The sequence below is a fragment of the Rana temporaria genome, chromosome 7 (assembly GCF_905171775.1).
Source record: "Rana temporaria chromosome 7, aRanTem1.1, whole genome shotgun sequence".
Lineage (NCBI taxonomy): Eukaryota > Metazoa > Chordata > Amphibia > Anura > Ranidae > Rana > Rana temporaria.
Window position 1 is genome coordinate 86,226,591 of NC_053495.1, and position 17,565 is coordinate 86,244,155.

Consider the following 17,565-nt stretch of genomic DNA (forward strand, 5'->3'; position numbering starts at 1 on the left):
GTTAAGGGCAAAGTAACCATCGATGGCCTGGGACATCTCAGACTCTACCACATGATCAGCAAGGAGAGCCTCATTAATTCTCCAGGTGTAGGGGGAAGGGGATTGAGGCACAAAATTAGTGGAGAAGGAAACACTGCCCCAGATTCAAGTAGCAATTGCGCCTGTGTAACCATAGGTTACACAGCGCAATTGCTTACTTGCTCCGGCGTTACGAATGCTCCTGATTCAGGAACATTGTAACGCCAACTGCAGCCTAAAATCTGCGTGGCATAAGGCTCTTATGCCAAGCATATTTTAGGCTGCATTCTTGCGATGACCGCTAGGGGGCGCTCCCATTGTGCTCAGTGTATAGTATGCAAATTGCATACTAACACCGATTCACAATGTTGCGCGAGCCCTGCGTACGCAAGTTACGTTGTTTCCGTACGGCTAGTTTAGCGTAAGGCTGCCCCTTCTAATAGTAGGGGCAGCCAATGCTAAAGGATACCCGTCGTTCCCACGTCACGATATTTGAAATCTACGTAGTTTGCGTAAGTGATTCGTGAATGGCGCTGGACGCCATTCACGTTCACTTTGAAGCAAATGACGTCCTTGCGACGTCATTTGCCGCAATGCACGTCGGGAAAGTTTCCCGACGGAGCATTCACTCTACGCTTGGCGTGGGAGCGCGCCTAATTTAAATGATTCCCGCCCCCTACGGGATCATTTAAATTGCATGCTCTAGCGCCGGGCAATTTTGCCGGCACGCCCTCGCTACTGCTCCGTGAATCGAGGGCAGCGGAGCAAATTTGCGGGGGTGCAGGGCAAAATCGTTGCCCTGCGCCTCCGCAAAAAATGCGCAATTCTCTTTGAATCCGGGCCAATGTTATGATCAGACCAAACACAGCTATGTATGGAAACGTCATGGGAATTAGCCAGGATCACAGGGGTAGAAAAGACATAGTCCAACCTGGAATAACTGTCATGGGGATGGGAATAAAACGTGTACTCCCGGGTTCCCACATTGTGAGCCCGCCATGAGTTCACTAGTTGGAGGTCACGTAGGCCTCTGGTCAAGGACTTGGGGAAGGCGCCCGAGGCAACCGAGCCGGAGGACCTGTCTAAGGAAGGGTTGGCCACCAGATTAAAATCTCCTCCAATTAACATATGTGGTGAGAGAAACTTAGATAAAATAAAAAAAAAAAAAAAAAAAAAAAGCAAAAAAGGAGGCCAAGGAGTCATTTGGGGCATAAACACTTGCAATAGTAATTTCCTTATTATGAACAACCCCTTTAATAATCACAAAACGGCTTTCCTTGTCTTTATAGACCCTCTGCACATCCATAGGAAATGAGTTATGTAAAAATATGGCAGCGCCCCTACTCTTAGAAGTATGGAGCGTATAAAAAGACTGAGAGAAGGCCCTATTAAAATAATTTGGGTGAGACGAGTGGGCAAAGTGGGTCTCCTGCAGCAACAGTACCTTAGCTTTGAGAAGTTTATACTGGGAAAAGGCCTTTTTCCTTTTAGAGGGGGAATTAAATCCCTTTACATTATGGGAAATAAAATCAACCATCGGGGAAAGAGGGAGGAAAAAGCCCAACTAAATCAGAGGGGTAAGAATCTCCTGCGGAGGAGCACTGCCATACCATCTCTGCCCCCCAAAAAAACACGAGTAGTAAACCCACAAAATTTAAAGAACCTCTCCTGACTAGAGAAATTTTACACTTCACCAGAAAAGTATAAAACAAAGTACACCCGGAACCACATTTGTGCAATATAAAAAATAATAAAAAAAATAAAAAGAAGAACACAGACAAAAATGATAAAAAGTCAAAAACTGCCAAAAAAATAGAAGGTAAATAAAACTGTGTAGAAAAATAAGACCTGGGATCAGGAAATCTTCGGAGTCCTGATAGGTAAAACAGTACACCGAGGTACAGGGACCTCGAACCCAGCATGAGCGCAAAAAAAAACCCAAACTAAAAAAGGGGCAACCTGTACCGTACCCTGTGGGGGTAAAGCAAACACTGCGCAGCATAGCTGGGGTGAGCCAAATTAGGTGGCACCAAGGGACAAGCAGCAAAGCAAAGGGAGACTTCAGGGAAGAGCAAAATATGTCGCTGCGTCGTCCAAGTCAGTGGAAGAGTCTCCGTTTAACCAGATGATGAAGCTTGTACTCCAATCAAACCCGGGGAGAGGCGTCCTCATAGCGAATCCTCTGTCTGTCACGTCTAGTAGGTGGTGTGTGCCAAATTTGTGAAGGCCTGGGAGTTAGCGGGGGTCGGCGTAGAGCTGCAGCATCCAAAAGTCCCAACTTAACCAAGATTTCCTGGCCCTCCATGATATTAGTGTGCTGTGCAAGTAGAGCCATTATGCAGGATTTGCAAACTAAAAGGGAACCCCCAGCGATAGCGAATCCTGGCTTCCTGAAAGGGGTCGGTGATCTCCTTCATGGCTCGACGTCTATCCAAAGTGTCTGGAGAGATGTCTGGGTAAATCTGGATGGTATAATTGTCAAGGACGATCCTGGGGGTGTTCCGAGCAGCCCTAGGCACCTCTTCTTTAATAAGAAAGTCCTTCATGCATAATACGATATCCCTGGGGGGCTTGTCAGCCAGAGGTTTGGGTCTCAAAGCCCTGTGGATACGATCGCACGTGAACACAGAGGCCTCCTTATCTGGGAGAAGGGATTTGAAAATCTTAATGGCGGCAGGGATCAAATCTGTAACCGTCTCTGGCACCCCCCTCAGCCTTAGATTATGGCGCCTATTTCTATTATCGAGGTCCTCGATTTGGGATTGCATAAGGGAGAAGGCCTCTTGTAAAGTTTCATGTTCCCTGCTCAGGTCATTAAAGGCTAACGACAGCTCGTCGTGCTTATTTTCCAGGAGATCCGTCCTGGAGCCCAGGGTCGCTATCTCCAGAGACAGAGTATGGGAGGTTTTGTGAAGTTCCATTTGGAACTTGGCTGCGAGTCGGGCATACATAGCCTCCAGACTCGAGTCCAAATCAGCCTTGGATAAGGCAGGGGGGTACTCACCACCACCTTCAGAAGGATGGAGAACTCCAGGCGTCTCCGACACGGACGATGGAGCAGGAGAGAGCGGAGGGGCCTCCGTGCCATTTTGAGCCATGCTGCACTGTTCTCTAGCGCGGAGAAGATATAGTGTCAGCGAGGTCTGAGAGCGGCTCCCGGAGTGCTTCTTCCTGGACGACGGCATGCACGGAAGTCTCAGGTGCTGGGGGTGCAAAAGAAAAGCTTGTATGGCGAAGTATAGCCCCCGTAGAGTCCCGCGGTGCACGGAGCTAATGCTTCAAGCTGCCATCCTGCTTGGCGCCGCGCATGCGCTCCTCATCAGTACCATTTTTATAGCACTTTTCGCTGTAAAAATGACAGTGGTCCCAAAAATGTGTCAAAAGTGTCCGATGTGTCTGCCATAATGTCGCAGTCACGAAAAAAAACGCTGATCGCCACCATTAGTAGTAAAAAAATTTTTTTTGAAAAATGACATAAAACTATCCCCTATTTTGTAAACACTATAAATTTTGCGCAAACCAATCAATAAACGCTTATTGCGATTTTTTTACCAAAATTTTTTAGAGAATACGTATCGGTCTAAACTGAGGGAAAAAAAATTTTTTATATCTTTTTTGGGGATATTTATTATAGCAAAAAGTTAAAAATATCTGTATTTTTGTTTATAGTGCAAAAAATCAAAACCGCAGAGGTGATCAAATACCACCAAAAGAAAGCTCTATTTGTGGGAAAAAAACAACGTAATTTTGTTTGGGAGCCACGTCGCACAACCGCGCAATTGTCAGTTAAAGCGACGCAGTGCCAAATCGCAAAAAGGGGCCAGATCCTTTACCTGCATATTTCCGGGTCTTAAGTGGTTAATCACTTGGTTGTTAGCACAAACCTCAGATTTCTTCTGTAATTCTATGTTTTTTCTGAATGGAATAATTTTATCACAGGCTTTAACATTTGCCAATTCCTCGTGTTCCATAGTCCCAGACATCTGAGTCTCAATGTTGGCTATTTGTTGGATTAAAGCCGCTCTCTCTTGCTGTATAAATTGTACAGTCAATGTAATCTCTCCATGGTGACAAGATTTTGACATATTTTTCAATTTGCGTGTCAGTTGTAGAGTAGATTGCACCAAAAAATCCTGAAGTCTTCATTTGTTATCTATATCATTAAATGAAAAGGGACACACAATATCACAAATAAAATGTATGGTCCCTCATATGTGCCCACGGTTATCTCTGCGAGGGATAAATTGATACAACTCCGATACTTACACCAAATGTACTATACCCCGCTCCGGCTCTATAAAATGGGAAGGAAAGCTGACCCAATGTGTCATAATTGTTTAGTAGCAGAAGGATCCTTTATTCATATGGTATGGGACTGTAATTGTGGTCGCAAGTGACTTAGTTCATTGCGGACACATTCGATGTACCAAACATCTGTAGCCCGCTGCTGGGACTGCTGGGTGTCATAGAAGATGAGGTCATAAGTAACGATATGAGACTGCTACTAAGACTACTCTTTTATTATGTTCAAAAATGAATTGCTCTTCACTGGATCAAGAGGGGTCCTCTCACGCTGAATGGCTGAAAAAGCCTGGTCAGTGCCAATATTAATATGTATAAAATTAAGTACGATTCTAGGGGATTTTCGAAGAAATATAATTGAGTTTGAAGAAGGTGGATCAGCTCTCGGGACACAGTGCAAACTGGAGTTTAATGTGTTTTTTTTTTGGGACACTGAAAGGGGGAACTGTCATGTACTGCGGAAGGGGACTGCGGGATCTTGGTGATGGGTGGAGAACAGCACAAGAGTTTATGAGGGAGTTTATCCTCAATGTTTGTTGGACTATATGACCATTGTGTTTCTTTTTATAGGAGCACATGTTATGACTAATGTTGTTTTACTTTTACAAAAAAAAAAAAAAAAAAAGGGTATACTTAAACAGCACCAATGTTTGTCTTTACACTGCTATAATGATGAATGCTGGTCAGATTGTATTCTGTTTGTCACATTTCTTGACATGTATGTACATTTGGCTAATAAAAAGTGTTATAAAAAGAAAAAATTCATGGTCATAGATTGTTTAAAAAAAGAACAGACGAGGGGGTGATTGTAAACTGAATTTAACCACTTAAGGACCCCCTACCGACGATAAACGTCGGCAGAATGGCACGGCTGGGCACAATCACGTACTTGTGCGTGTCTCTTTAAGGCCCAGCCAGCGGCGTGCTCGTGACCCGGTCTGAAGCTCAGTGACCGCGCCCGCGGGACCACGGACCCGATCGCCTCCGGTGTCCCGCGATCGGTCATCGGAGCTGAAGAACTGGGAGAGGTGTGTGTAAACACACCTTCCCCGTTCTTCATTGTGGCAGTGTCAGCGATCGTCTGTTCCCTGATATATGGAAAGACGATCAGTGACATCACACGTCCATCCCCGCCCCCCTACAGTTAGAAACACATATGAGGTTATACTTAACCCCTACAGTGCCCCCTAGTGGTTAACTCCTAAACTGCAATTGTCATTTTCACAGTAAACAGTGCATTTTTATAGCACTGTTTGCTGTGAAAATGACAATGGTCCCAAAAATGTGTCAAAATTGTCTGATGTTTCCGCCATAATGTCGCAGTCATGAAAAAAATTGCTGATCACCGCCATTAGTAGTAAAAAAATAAATATTAATAAAAATGCAATAAAACTATCCCCTATTTTGTAAACGCTATAAATTTTGCGCAAACCAATCGATAAACGCTTATTGTGTTTTTTTAACCAAAAATAGGTAGAAGAATACGTATCCGCCTAAACCGAGGAAAAAAAAGTTGTTTTATATATCTTTGGGGGATATTTATTATAGCAAAAATATTGAATTTTTTTCAAAATTGTTGGTCCAATTTTGTTTATACCTCAAAAAATAAAAACCGCAGAGGTGATCAAATACCACCAAAAGAAAGCTCTATTTGTGGGGGAAAAAAAGGACGCCAATTTTGTTTGGGAGCCACGTTGCACGACCGTGCAATTTGTAATATAATATCTCGCACCAACAGTGAAAAATAATTAATAATAAATGTTATATTTATTATTATTATATAAGTGAGCTGCTCCCCAAAAATTTGGACCTGAATCAAAATTGTGAACAAATAATGTATATAGGGGGCGCTAAAGACAGTAATAGTAATAGATAAAAAAGTAAAAGTAAAAGTGGATGAATCGATAAATAAGATGGTCCAACTAAACCAACAGTGAACGAATAAAAATAAAAATAACACTAGTGAGACAGTGATAGCAAATGGTGACAGAAACCATAAATAAAACATATATATAAAAGTCCATTCATGAGTCTCCGTGTGCAGGAGTATTTAGAGCTCAACATAAGGTGCTTGAAATTCGATACAGGGGGTTTCCACCTCCACCAAGATCAGAATTCATCCCAAATGGTGCACAAATAGATGGCTCCTTACCACAAGGTGTTGACCTTTTTAATTAAAAAGGAGGTCAAATAAAACATTGGTCACAGAACCAGTATTCCAGGATTCAAATGCGCGGCTCTACGTTTCCTTAATCCAGCCAATCTCACAGTACCGAACAGAGAGAAAGGGAGACCACCATAGTGTAATACCATTTATTAAAATTCATATAAAATCCAATAAACCCATCAGCGCCCCCTAGTGGTTAACTCCCAAACGGCAATTGTCATTTTCACAATAAACAATGCATTTTAAATGCAATTTTTACTGTGAAAATGACAATGGTCCCAAAAATGTGTCAAAATTGTCCGAAGTGTCCGCCATAATGTCGCAGTCATGAAAATAAAAACGCTGATCGCCGCCATTAGTAGTAAAACAAATAAAATTAATAAAAATGCAATAAAACTATCGCCTATTTTGTAAACGCTATAAATTTTGCGCAAACCAACCGATAAACGCTTATTGCGTTTTTTTTTACCAAAAATAGGTAGAAGAATACCTATCGGCCTAAACTGAGGAATTTTTTTTTTTTATATATATATATATATATATATATATATATATATATATATATATATATATATATATATATATATATATATATATATATATATTTTGGGGGGGGGGATATTTATTATAGCAAAAAGTAAAAAATATTGAATTTTTTTCAAAATTGTCGCTCTATTTTTGTTTATAGCGCAAAAAATAAAAACCGCAGAGGTGATCAAATACCACCAAAAGAAAGCTCTATTTGTGGGGAAAAAAGGACGCCAATTTTGTTTGGAAACCACGTCGCACAATTGTCAGTTAAATTGACGCAGTGCCGAATCGCAAAAAGGGGCAAGGTCCTTTAGCTGCATTTTGGTCCGGGTCTTAAGTGGTTAAAGCGACGCAGTGCCGAATCGCAAAAAGGGGCAAGGTCCTTAACCTGCATAATGGTCTGGGTCTTAAGTGGTTAAGAAAATTGGAAGTGCAGTGAACACACCGATTAAACACCTTAATCCCCAGGAGACTGAACTCAGATTTTAATTTGCATATATTTTTGTGAATAAAAGCTTGAAATGTTTGTATTAGTAATAAAACAAGGGGCTTTAGGATAACCTTTGAGTGATCTATGATTACTGATACAAAAAAGGCAGTAAAAGAAAGGGTTAAAAGATAGTAATTTTGGTTATTCTTTGTAACAGATTTTCTTACAGGATATGCCTTTCTCTTTTGGAGGGATGAATAAACGTCATTTGTTTTTTACCTCTCTGAAATGACAAAAAAATAAATAATTAAATAAACATCAATAAATTGTATCATGTGTAACCAATTAGTTCCTACTCTATATGACTTATTTGTGAGAGCTATATATATATATATATATATATATATATATATATATATATATAATGTGTGCAATGCATCTCACTTTAGCTGTGTTTCAGCCGGAAGAAGGGCGTTATGTCCCACACTTGCTTTTTGGAACATAACATTTAACTTTTGTATACTATTATGGACTATTATAAATTTTGAGTGCAGCAATCCCAGTTTAAATTGTTGCTATATATGACCCCACTGGTCTGATTGCTTTGCACTTCATCTATATCCAATGTGCTGTTTACCACTCCTGCTTGGAACAAGAGAGAGAGAGAGGATTCAATTCAATAATTAATTATTATCATTATTAATAATAATTATTAATTTAAGCAAGCAAAATCTACAGAAGATATGTTATAATTACCCTCCAAGTATCAGGTAACTTTTTAGATAACTAAAGATCAGACCCAAAAGATGGCTGCTGATTAATGGGTGGAGATTAGCTTTCCCAAAGTGGTGTCTCTCTGATGATGATGATCTGAGTGTCCTCATGAGATCGTGTCTACCTTCCGGATAGTGGGCCGGATTCAGAGAGCTTTGCCTATCTTTAGGCGGGCGTAGCGTATCTCAGATACACTACGCCGCCGTAAGTTTGAGCAGCAAGTTGTCTATTCACATACAACTTGCGCTTAAACTTACGGCAGCGCAGTGTAACTGGACCGGCGTAAGCCTGCCTAATTCAAAATAGGCTGGGTGGGGGCGTGTACTATGTAAAATAGTACTGACCCCACGTTTTTAACGAACAGCGCAATCCGCCGTCCGTGGACATATCCCACTGCGCATGCTCCAAATGACGTCGGAAAATCGTCATGCTTTCGACGTGAACGTAAATTACGTCCAGCCGTATTCGCGAAACGACTTATGCAAACGACGTAAACATTTCAAATTTCGTCGTGGGAACGACGGCCATAATTAACATTAGCTATGCCTCATATAGCAGGGGTAACTATACGCCGAAAAAAGCCGAACGCAAACGACGTGTAAAAAAAAGCACCGGGCGTTTCGTTTCTGATTCGGCGTAAATACTAATTTGCATATTCCTTGCGTAAACAAACGGAAGCGCCACATAGCAGCCAGCCAGAAAATGCAGCGTAAGATACGACGGTGTAAGAAACTTACACCTGTCGGATCTTAGGGATATCTATGCGTAACTCATTCTCTGAATCAGTCGCAAGGATACGACCTCCCGCACTCAGAGATACGATGGCGTATCAGGAGATATGCCGTCGTATCTCTTTTCTGAATCTGGCCCGGTGTATGTAGATGGTCCTCCCCCCTACATGTGTCACTTTGCCATCCTATTGAGTGGAAAAAGAATACTCTCATAAAATTTGAATAAACATGGCCAGACGGTGGGACTTTCTTCTTATTGGTGGGTTCGTTTGATAACCACTTATGTATTTACTTTTGTATTACCTCCCTTGACCACCGCTATAACAAATTGGACCTTGTAAAAACAATATAATGCCTTGGAGAGTAGATATAATTCCTTATTTATGATCACTACTTTTTGGTGTAACAGTAATTAAATGGAGAATTTTATCAGGCGGTGAAATTTCATATAGCGATTAAAGGATAAGTTCACTTTAAAAGAAAAAAAAAAAATGCAATTTTTTTGCAGGCAAAAAAAAATTGCATTTATTGTTTTTTGTTGCAGGAGCCTGTAAAGCATTGCACCAGAGATCAGCAGATCCCTAGTGCCATAAAGATCTCCTGCAGATCTGTCAGTGTATCAGATTGCTTGGCCCTTGTGCAATTAAATGTTATTGTGTCTGAAGACTGAAAACACTTGGAATTTGTTAATAGACATGTGTTCTGGTAATTGTTTACATCCATTGAGATGCTTTAGTTATGTAGTATTTAACTTTAACATTTTCTTAACTCATTAGGTGGTAACTAAACGTGCATATATGGCTGTTGGGTCACTTACCATAAATGAGGAACGCTCAGAAGTAGTGGATTTTTCTGTTCCATTTATAGAAACTGGTATTAGTGTCATGGTCTCAAGAAGCAATGGGACTGTGTCTCCCTCTGCTTTCCTTGGTAAGTTAATGTACAAATATTAAATTGCTGTGTCTCTGTTCTTGCCCTTCTACCCACTTATATTTTTCTACCCCATTATTGTCCTCAGATCCATTTTCACCTATTATTTTCCTTCACAAAAATGTTTCCATGCTTTAAACAATAAATCTTGCATTTGCCTTTTATGTGACAAATTTTTAAGCGACCTAACAAGCTAGAAAAAAAGACAAACGATAAAGGCCCAAACTTATTTATCTGTGCTGACTCTGTTATACAACCATCCCAACCACGGTAAACATACATCAACATTTGTCTAAAACCTTTCAAAGAACTTTCCGCCTCATTGATTATTTACGGGGTTTAAGAACTGTGTTATGTGGTTCACCAGCCAATTAAATGCAAAGTTAATTCTTTCAGAACAAATAAAACACCAGAGCCCTGAATTGCCCGCAGTCATTATAATTCCTCTCCCAGCCTGAACCCTGCTGTATAGAAAATGACAGGAAATTAATATAAACACATGTTCGGGTGCTTATTTAACCTGTATATTATAACATGTTTATTCATTATTCCCTATACGAACAAAACTTCCCCCGGTTTTATTATAAATTGAACACCCACATTAAATAGGAGTCAAGCACATTTTTGGCCATACAAATAGTATGCTTACCCTTATACTTTAGGTAACTCTCATTGCAAGAAAAAAAAAAGGAAATGTTAGACTAAAATTGTTTGTCTAAAATTGAAGAAAACCTATGATCCAGGGAGATATTAGACTACCTAATTTTGGTGAACTGGGTATACCCTATAAAGATGCCAAAATTTCATTTTTTAAATGGAATATATGTTTAACAACCTAAAGCTGTGTGATTTTTAAAGTCCTTTCTGTTGAACTGTATTCTTTAACTGACCTGCTGTAGCTTACCTCCAATATAATAAATCATTTAAGACAAATAGCCAAATTGTAAACAACTCCCAAACAACTCCCAGCCCAGAAATTGTAAGAAGCATGTTACATTAAAGCAGGGGTGTCAAACTCAATTTTCAGCGGGGGCCGCATCAGCATTATGATTGCCCTCAAAAGGGCCGGTTGTATCTGTAAGATTAGATATCCAGCGCATCCCCTCCCCTTACATTAGATGTTAAGAGCCACCCCACCATCAGAAGTTGAGTCCCCCACTCTTCCTTACATCACAGTGCTTCCCCCTTTCCTTAAGCTGCTGCTGTGAAGAAGCTGGATGCATTGTTTGAAAGCAGAAAGTAAGGGTCTTGAGGAGGACCAGAGGAGGGTGAGGGCCACATGAAATGGCCTGGAGGGCCGGATTCGGCCCGCGGGCCTTGTGTTTGACATTGTGCATTAAAGTGTTACTAAACCCAGTAATATGAAAATAGTTCCTTAACCCCCCCCCCCCCCTACAATGCCCACAGCTTATAAATCATCTTTTTACATTAAAATATTGCCACTATATACCTTTTTTGCTGCTCTGTATACTATGGTCACATGATAAACTGCAGTTTGTCCAGTGCTGAGTTTCCAGACAAGAGGAGACTTCCACTAAAGCCTGTATACACACCCAAATGTGTGATTTCAATATCATGTTCTCTCCGGCAATAGAGACTAAACTGAGCATGTGCAGGATGGCTACCCTCACTGTATCATATGGCCTTGCCAAGATAGATAGTGCAGGAGGGAAGGATTTGTCCTTATAGTGTCAAAGTGCCTTTTTACACAATGCAGAGGATTAACCCCCTTAAGTTCCACAGTGAGTACAACAAGCATGCTATTCTGCATATACAGACAGTTTTTACTGTTGTGGGTTTAGTAACACTTTAACCACTTGCCCACCAGGTAAATTCTGGCACTTCTCTCCTTCATGTGAAAATCACAATTTTTTTGCTAGAAAATTTATCAGAACCCCCAAACATTATATATTTTTTTTTAGCAGACATCCTAGGGAATAAAATGGCAGTCATTGCAATACTTTTTGTCACACCGTATTTGCGCAGCGGTCTTACAAGCGCACTTTTTTTGGATAAAAATCACTTTTTTGAATTAAAAAATAAGACAACAATACATTTTGCCCAATTTTTTTATATATTGTGAAAGATAATGTTACGCCGAGTAAAATGATACCCAACATGTCACGCTTAAAAATTGCGCCCGCTCGTGGCATGGCGTCAAACTTTTACCCTTAAAAATCTCGATAGGCGACGTTTAAAAAATTCTACAGGTTGCATTTTTTGAGTTGCAGAGTAGGTCTAGGGCTAGAATTATTGCTCTCGCTCTAACGATCGCGGCGATACCTCACTTGTGTGGTTTGAATACCGTTTTCATATGCGGGCGCTACTCGCGTATGCGTTTACTTCTGCGCGCGAGCTCGTCGGGACGGGGCGCTTTAAAAAATTTTTTTTTGGTTTTCTTATTTATTTTTATTTAGTTTTATAATTTTTTACACTGAAAAAAATAAAATAAAAAAAATTGATCACTTTTATTCCTATTACAAGGAATGTAAACATCCCTTGTAATAGAAAAAAGCATGACAGGTCCTCTTAAATATGAGATCTGGGGTGAAAAAGACCTCAGATCTCATAATTAGACTTAAATGCAAAAAAAAAAATAAAAAAAAAAAAGTCATTTTTTCAAATGACAAAAAAAAAAAATGTTTCTTTAAGAGGCTGGGCGGGACTGACGTTTTGACGTCACTTCCGCCCAGCAGAGCTATGAGGACGGGTGAAGGAGATTTCTCCTTCAGTCCCGTCCCCGCTCAGCTGCCGGACACATCGGATCCCCTCCGCCGCTACCGACGGCTCCGGTAAGCGGCGGAGAGCGCGGCAGAGCGGCGGGAGGGGGGGGGGGCCCTCTCCCGCCACCGATAACGGCGATCTCGCGGTGAATCCGCCGCGGAGACCGCCGTTATCGTGTACACCACCGCCCCCTGCAAAGATGAATATCTCGGTTGTGGCAGCAGCTGCTGCCGTTATCGAGATATTCAACTTTAAAAAGGAGGACGTCTTTTTGACATGGGGCGGTGGTCAAGAGGTTAAGACCACCAAAGTGGTTAATGTAGACTCAGGTTACATTTTATGATTAAGCACACAAGTAAGCATTCCTAGTATTCCTAGTGATTTTGAAGCATTTTTTAGGGTGTTTTACAAGCTTTATGCAGTTTCAGCGGACCAGTTTCAGCAGACATGTTTGGTCGTGAGTACGGGGCCTAACAGGTTTTCTTCTAAGATTGCCCTCTATTTGGCTCCATACATTTTCCCATCAACTCTGACCAGCTTCCCTGTTCCTGCTGAAGAAAAGCATCCCCACAACATGATGCTGCCAACACCATGTTTCACAGTGGGGATTCTGTGTGTTCAGGTTGTGAAGTATTCGTTTTTCCGCCACACATAGCGTTTTGCTTTTAGGCCAAAAAGTAACATTTTGGTCTCATCTGACCAAAGCGCCTTCTTTCACATGTTTTCTTTGTCCCCCACATGGCTTCTTGCAAATAGTAATTATTATGGCTTTCTTTCAACAATAGCTTTCTTCTTGCCAGTTGCCAGATTTGAGGAGTGGTGACTAATAGTTGTCCTGTGGACAGATTCTCCCACTTGAGCTGTGGATCTCTGCAGCTCTTCCAGAGTTACCATGCTGCTTTTCTGATTAATGCTCTCCTTGCCCGGCCTGTCAGTTTAGGTGGAGGCCATGTCTTGATAGGTTTACAGTTGTGCCATACTCTTTCCATGTTCAGATGATGGTGCTCCATGAGAAGTTCAAAGCTTGGGATATTTTTTTAGAACCTAACCCTGCTTTAAACTTCTCCACAACTTTATACCTGACTTGTCTGGTGTGTTCCTTGGCCCTTCAAGATGCTGTTTGTTCACTAAGATTCTCTAACAAATCTCTGAGGGCTTCACAGAACAGCTGTAATTGTACTGAGCTTAAATTACACATTTACTAATTAGGTGACTTATGAAGGAACTTGGATTCACTAGATTTTAGTTAAGGGTATTAGAGTAATGGGGGCTGAATACAAATGCACACCTCACTTTTCAGATATTTGTTTGTAAATCATTTTGAAAAACATTTATCATTTTCCTTCCACTTCACAATTATGTGCTACTTGTGTGTGTTGGTCTATCACAAAAATTAAAGGAACACTTTGAAAAAACATCAGATCTCAACGGGCAAAAAAAAATTATCCACCTACAGAGGGCTGAATTCAAAGAAACCCAAAAAAACAAAGTGAAAAAATTATGCAGCAAGCTAGTCCATTTTGCTGAAATTTCATTACAACAACTCAAAATGGTCCTCAGTAGTTTGTATGGCCCCCAAGTGCTTGTATGCATGCCTGACAACATCAGGGCATGGTTCTAATGAGATGATGGATGGTGTCCTGGGGTATTTCCTCCCAGATCTGGACCAGAGCATCACTGAGCTCCTGAACAGACTGAGGTGCAACCTGGCGGCACCGGATGGACCGAAAAATAATGTCCCAGAGCTGTTCTTTTGGATTTGGGTCAGGTGAGCGTGGGGGCCATTCAATGGTATCAATTTCTTCATCCTCCAGGAACTGGCTGCATGCTCTCGCAACATGAACCCAGGACCCACTGCACCAGCGTAGGGTCTGACAATGGGTCCGAGGATTTCATCCCGAAACCTATAGGCAATCAGGGTGCCATTGTGTAGCCTGTAGAGGTCTGTGCATCCCTTCATGGATATGCCTCCCCAGACCATCATTGACCCTCCACCAAACCGGTCATGCTTAACGATGTTACAGGCAGTATAAAGTTCTCAGTGGTTTCTCCAGACCCTTTCACGTCTGTCACATATGCTCAGGGTGAACCTGCTCTCATCTGTGAAAAGCATGGGGTACCAGTGGCGGAAATGCCAATTCTGGTGTTCAATGGAAAATGCCAATCGAGCTGCACAGTGTCTGGAAGTGAGCACAGAGCACACTAGAGGCTGTCGGGCCCTCAGGCCACCCCCATGAAGTCTGTTTCTGATTGTTTGGTCAGAAACCTTCACACCAGTGGACTGCTGGAAGTAATTGTGTAGGGCTCTGGAAGTGCTCATCCTGTTCCTCCTTGCACAAAGGAGCAGACACCGGTCCTGCTGATGGGTTAAGGACCTTCTACGGCTCTGTCCAGCTTTCCTACAGTAACTAAGACAAAAAAGAACAAAAAGGGAAAATGGGTGTGCAAGTCACACTTACCTTAACTTACACTATGCACCCAATGTGGGTGGCGTCTCTCTGGTCAAATAAAACTGCATATAAACCAAAAAAAAAGTTGTCCTATACCTAGCCAGTAGGGGACCAGAGAACCAAATGAGTGACACCTAAGTCAAATGTAGAAGTTTATTAATAAATAGTAAATAGTATTTCATAAAACACCTCTCTGTGGAGAGGGTGAAGAAATGCTTAAAATATGACACCAACGGATGGAATTGTAAGCATATGAACAATCTCCACAAGTGGCCACTGATACAACAATGATAAACACGGGACAAAACAAACAACATAAATAACAAATATTTGATCGTCCGGATGCCCAGAAATCTCTATATGGATGGTGTAACGGTCACCACCGTTTACGATATTCCATTGTGTGATGCTAATGACACTGTGTGAAAAACCTATTGATGATTAGATGTGGAATGTGACTTGTTAGCTGTAGCAATTACCCCCTCTAAATGCGGAGACAGAATGTCTGTCTGGATGTGGGGTGGAGAGTTTCTTTGTTCCTTTGATTAACTGTAACATGTTGTACTGTATATAAGAAAGCTAAGGAACCATTAAAGTGTTTGTTCATTCATTTTGAAACCAGAACCAGAGCTTGTGTCTCAGTTAGTTATTCTGGGAAATGGAATGGGTCGTGCCTGTCAGCTGGATTGTCGGATAAGCTGTCGTGGGGCGATGGAATGTAATATCGTAAACGGTGGTGACCGTTACAGATGGCTTGTCACGACGAGGGTCATATAAATCTCTAGAATTCACTGAATAAAACAGGCCATCCATATATAGGTCCCTGGAAGGCTATAGCCCATGGGTGGGGGAAAGGGTGGGGTAGGAAGGAAAGGGGAGGGGAAGTGGGGAAGAGGGAGGGGGAAAGGTAATGAGCCTCAAGGGAAACACTGGATTGGGGAGGGGATACCCAGCATAACAACAATCCCAATGGAGGTTGAAATTTGGTCGGTTGTGAAGATCTTGCACCACCAAAATATTGCTGACAAAACCAGCAGAGTCCGTAGTGAGGCTAATGAGGCTTGAATGATGGAAAGGAAATGGCAATAGATGAAACCACAAAGGGGTTAGCTCATATACCAGATGAAAATGACAATTGGCAGATGGAAATCCTGTGGATAATATCACATTCAATGAGGATCTGGATATAAATCTTATATGTGTAAATAGATGGTAATACACAATGAAATGGATGCTAGTAATGGGAGGGTTACTGCAGAGTGGTTAGTAGCTTGTAATCAGAGCATACAATACCCATAATAAGGAACCTGGAGGTGAAAGCATCTGCCGGTCATCACCCATACAGCAACCATATGTCCATAGGGAATCCGGATCTACAGTACTGGTAGGGCGATTCGCCAATGGAAAGGTGAAATGGGGTGCTGGAACTGTCTCTTCAGAGAGGCAGCGGATACGTCGCTGTGTGTAGCTGCTGTGTGTAGCTGTTGTCGTGTCCCTCTGGTTTCCCGTGCCTGAGGAGGGCTTGCTTCCGGGATACGATGGAACAACGTGTTTCGCAAAGGGGATTCACGTAGCTTCGACTGGACGTATGGGCGGGCCTCTGATAGTTCCTTTTAATGGCATTACACAATTCAGGGTAACCGCCCCCTATAGAATCTTAAAGGAACAGTATTTGTTGATGACAATCCGATGCTCGGCGGTCATTGTTCTATTTCAAAGCGAGATATTACTCAAATCAAATGGCATAAGTGAGGACAGTGAGAACACCATTATAAAGGGTATACAATCTCACAAATTAAGGAGAGGGAATGAGGGGGAGGAAAGAGTCATAGGGAGATACAGAAAGGGAAGGAAGGTACGAGACAAACCACATTAGACCAAGACATGTAAATGGACAGACAGTAACTAATATACTGTATGAACTGGGGGGACAGATCAAATTGATCAAAAGGGTCCAAGAGTGCAGAAGCATGTGTGCGTATCCCAGACATATAATATGAAGGTCATATAAAGAGACCACAAAAATAGTATTTATATATTTTTTCTCGAGCATGCACACACATGAAAAAGCATATCTAAAAAGGACCAGACCTATCCCCATGTGTTGGTCGAAACCCAATAACATATCACATATGATGTGAATGTTTCTTGCAGTGAATCACTGTTTATCATTAATGGGACTGAATTGTGTTTTTTTCCAAAATGTGGCGCTTATGTAAGCCGTCCCACATCTATATGCCATATGTCCCACTATCTCATATCTATGTATATGGATAGTGATGTAAATACAGTACTAGTAGGTGGTATGAAATAGATGATGGTGACTGCGCTGTGTGAGGAAGGGGAAAGAGCAGATGCACAAGGAAGTGAGTAGCAAAAACCCACCACTGAGTAATCGCTAGAGCCAGTCAGGGTGGGAGGTCTGTGAGTCAGTAATGGTGAGCATAAATTAAATATTAATCATACACTATAATTAAATTAAATGATGAACATCACAAACATGAGAAG

General features: G+C 41.5%; 1 protein-coding gene across 1 annotated transcript in view; it reads left to right on the top strand.

The window, feature by feature from the left end:
* GRIN2B (glutamate ionotropic receptor NMDA type subunit 2B) overlaps positions 1-17,565 on the top strand; it is a 1,689,627-nt gene that overhangs the window by 1,436,985 nt on the left and 235,077 nt on the right. The window contains exon 8 of the mRNA XM_040359615.1: positions 9,730-9,883. Within this exon, the coding sequence (XP_040215549.1) occupies positions 9,730-9,883 (154 nt within the window). The remainder of the gene's footprint in view (positions 1-9,729; positions 9,884-17,565) is intronic.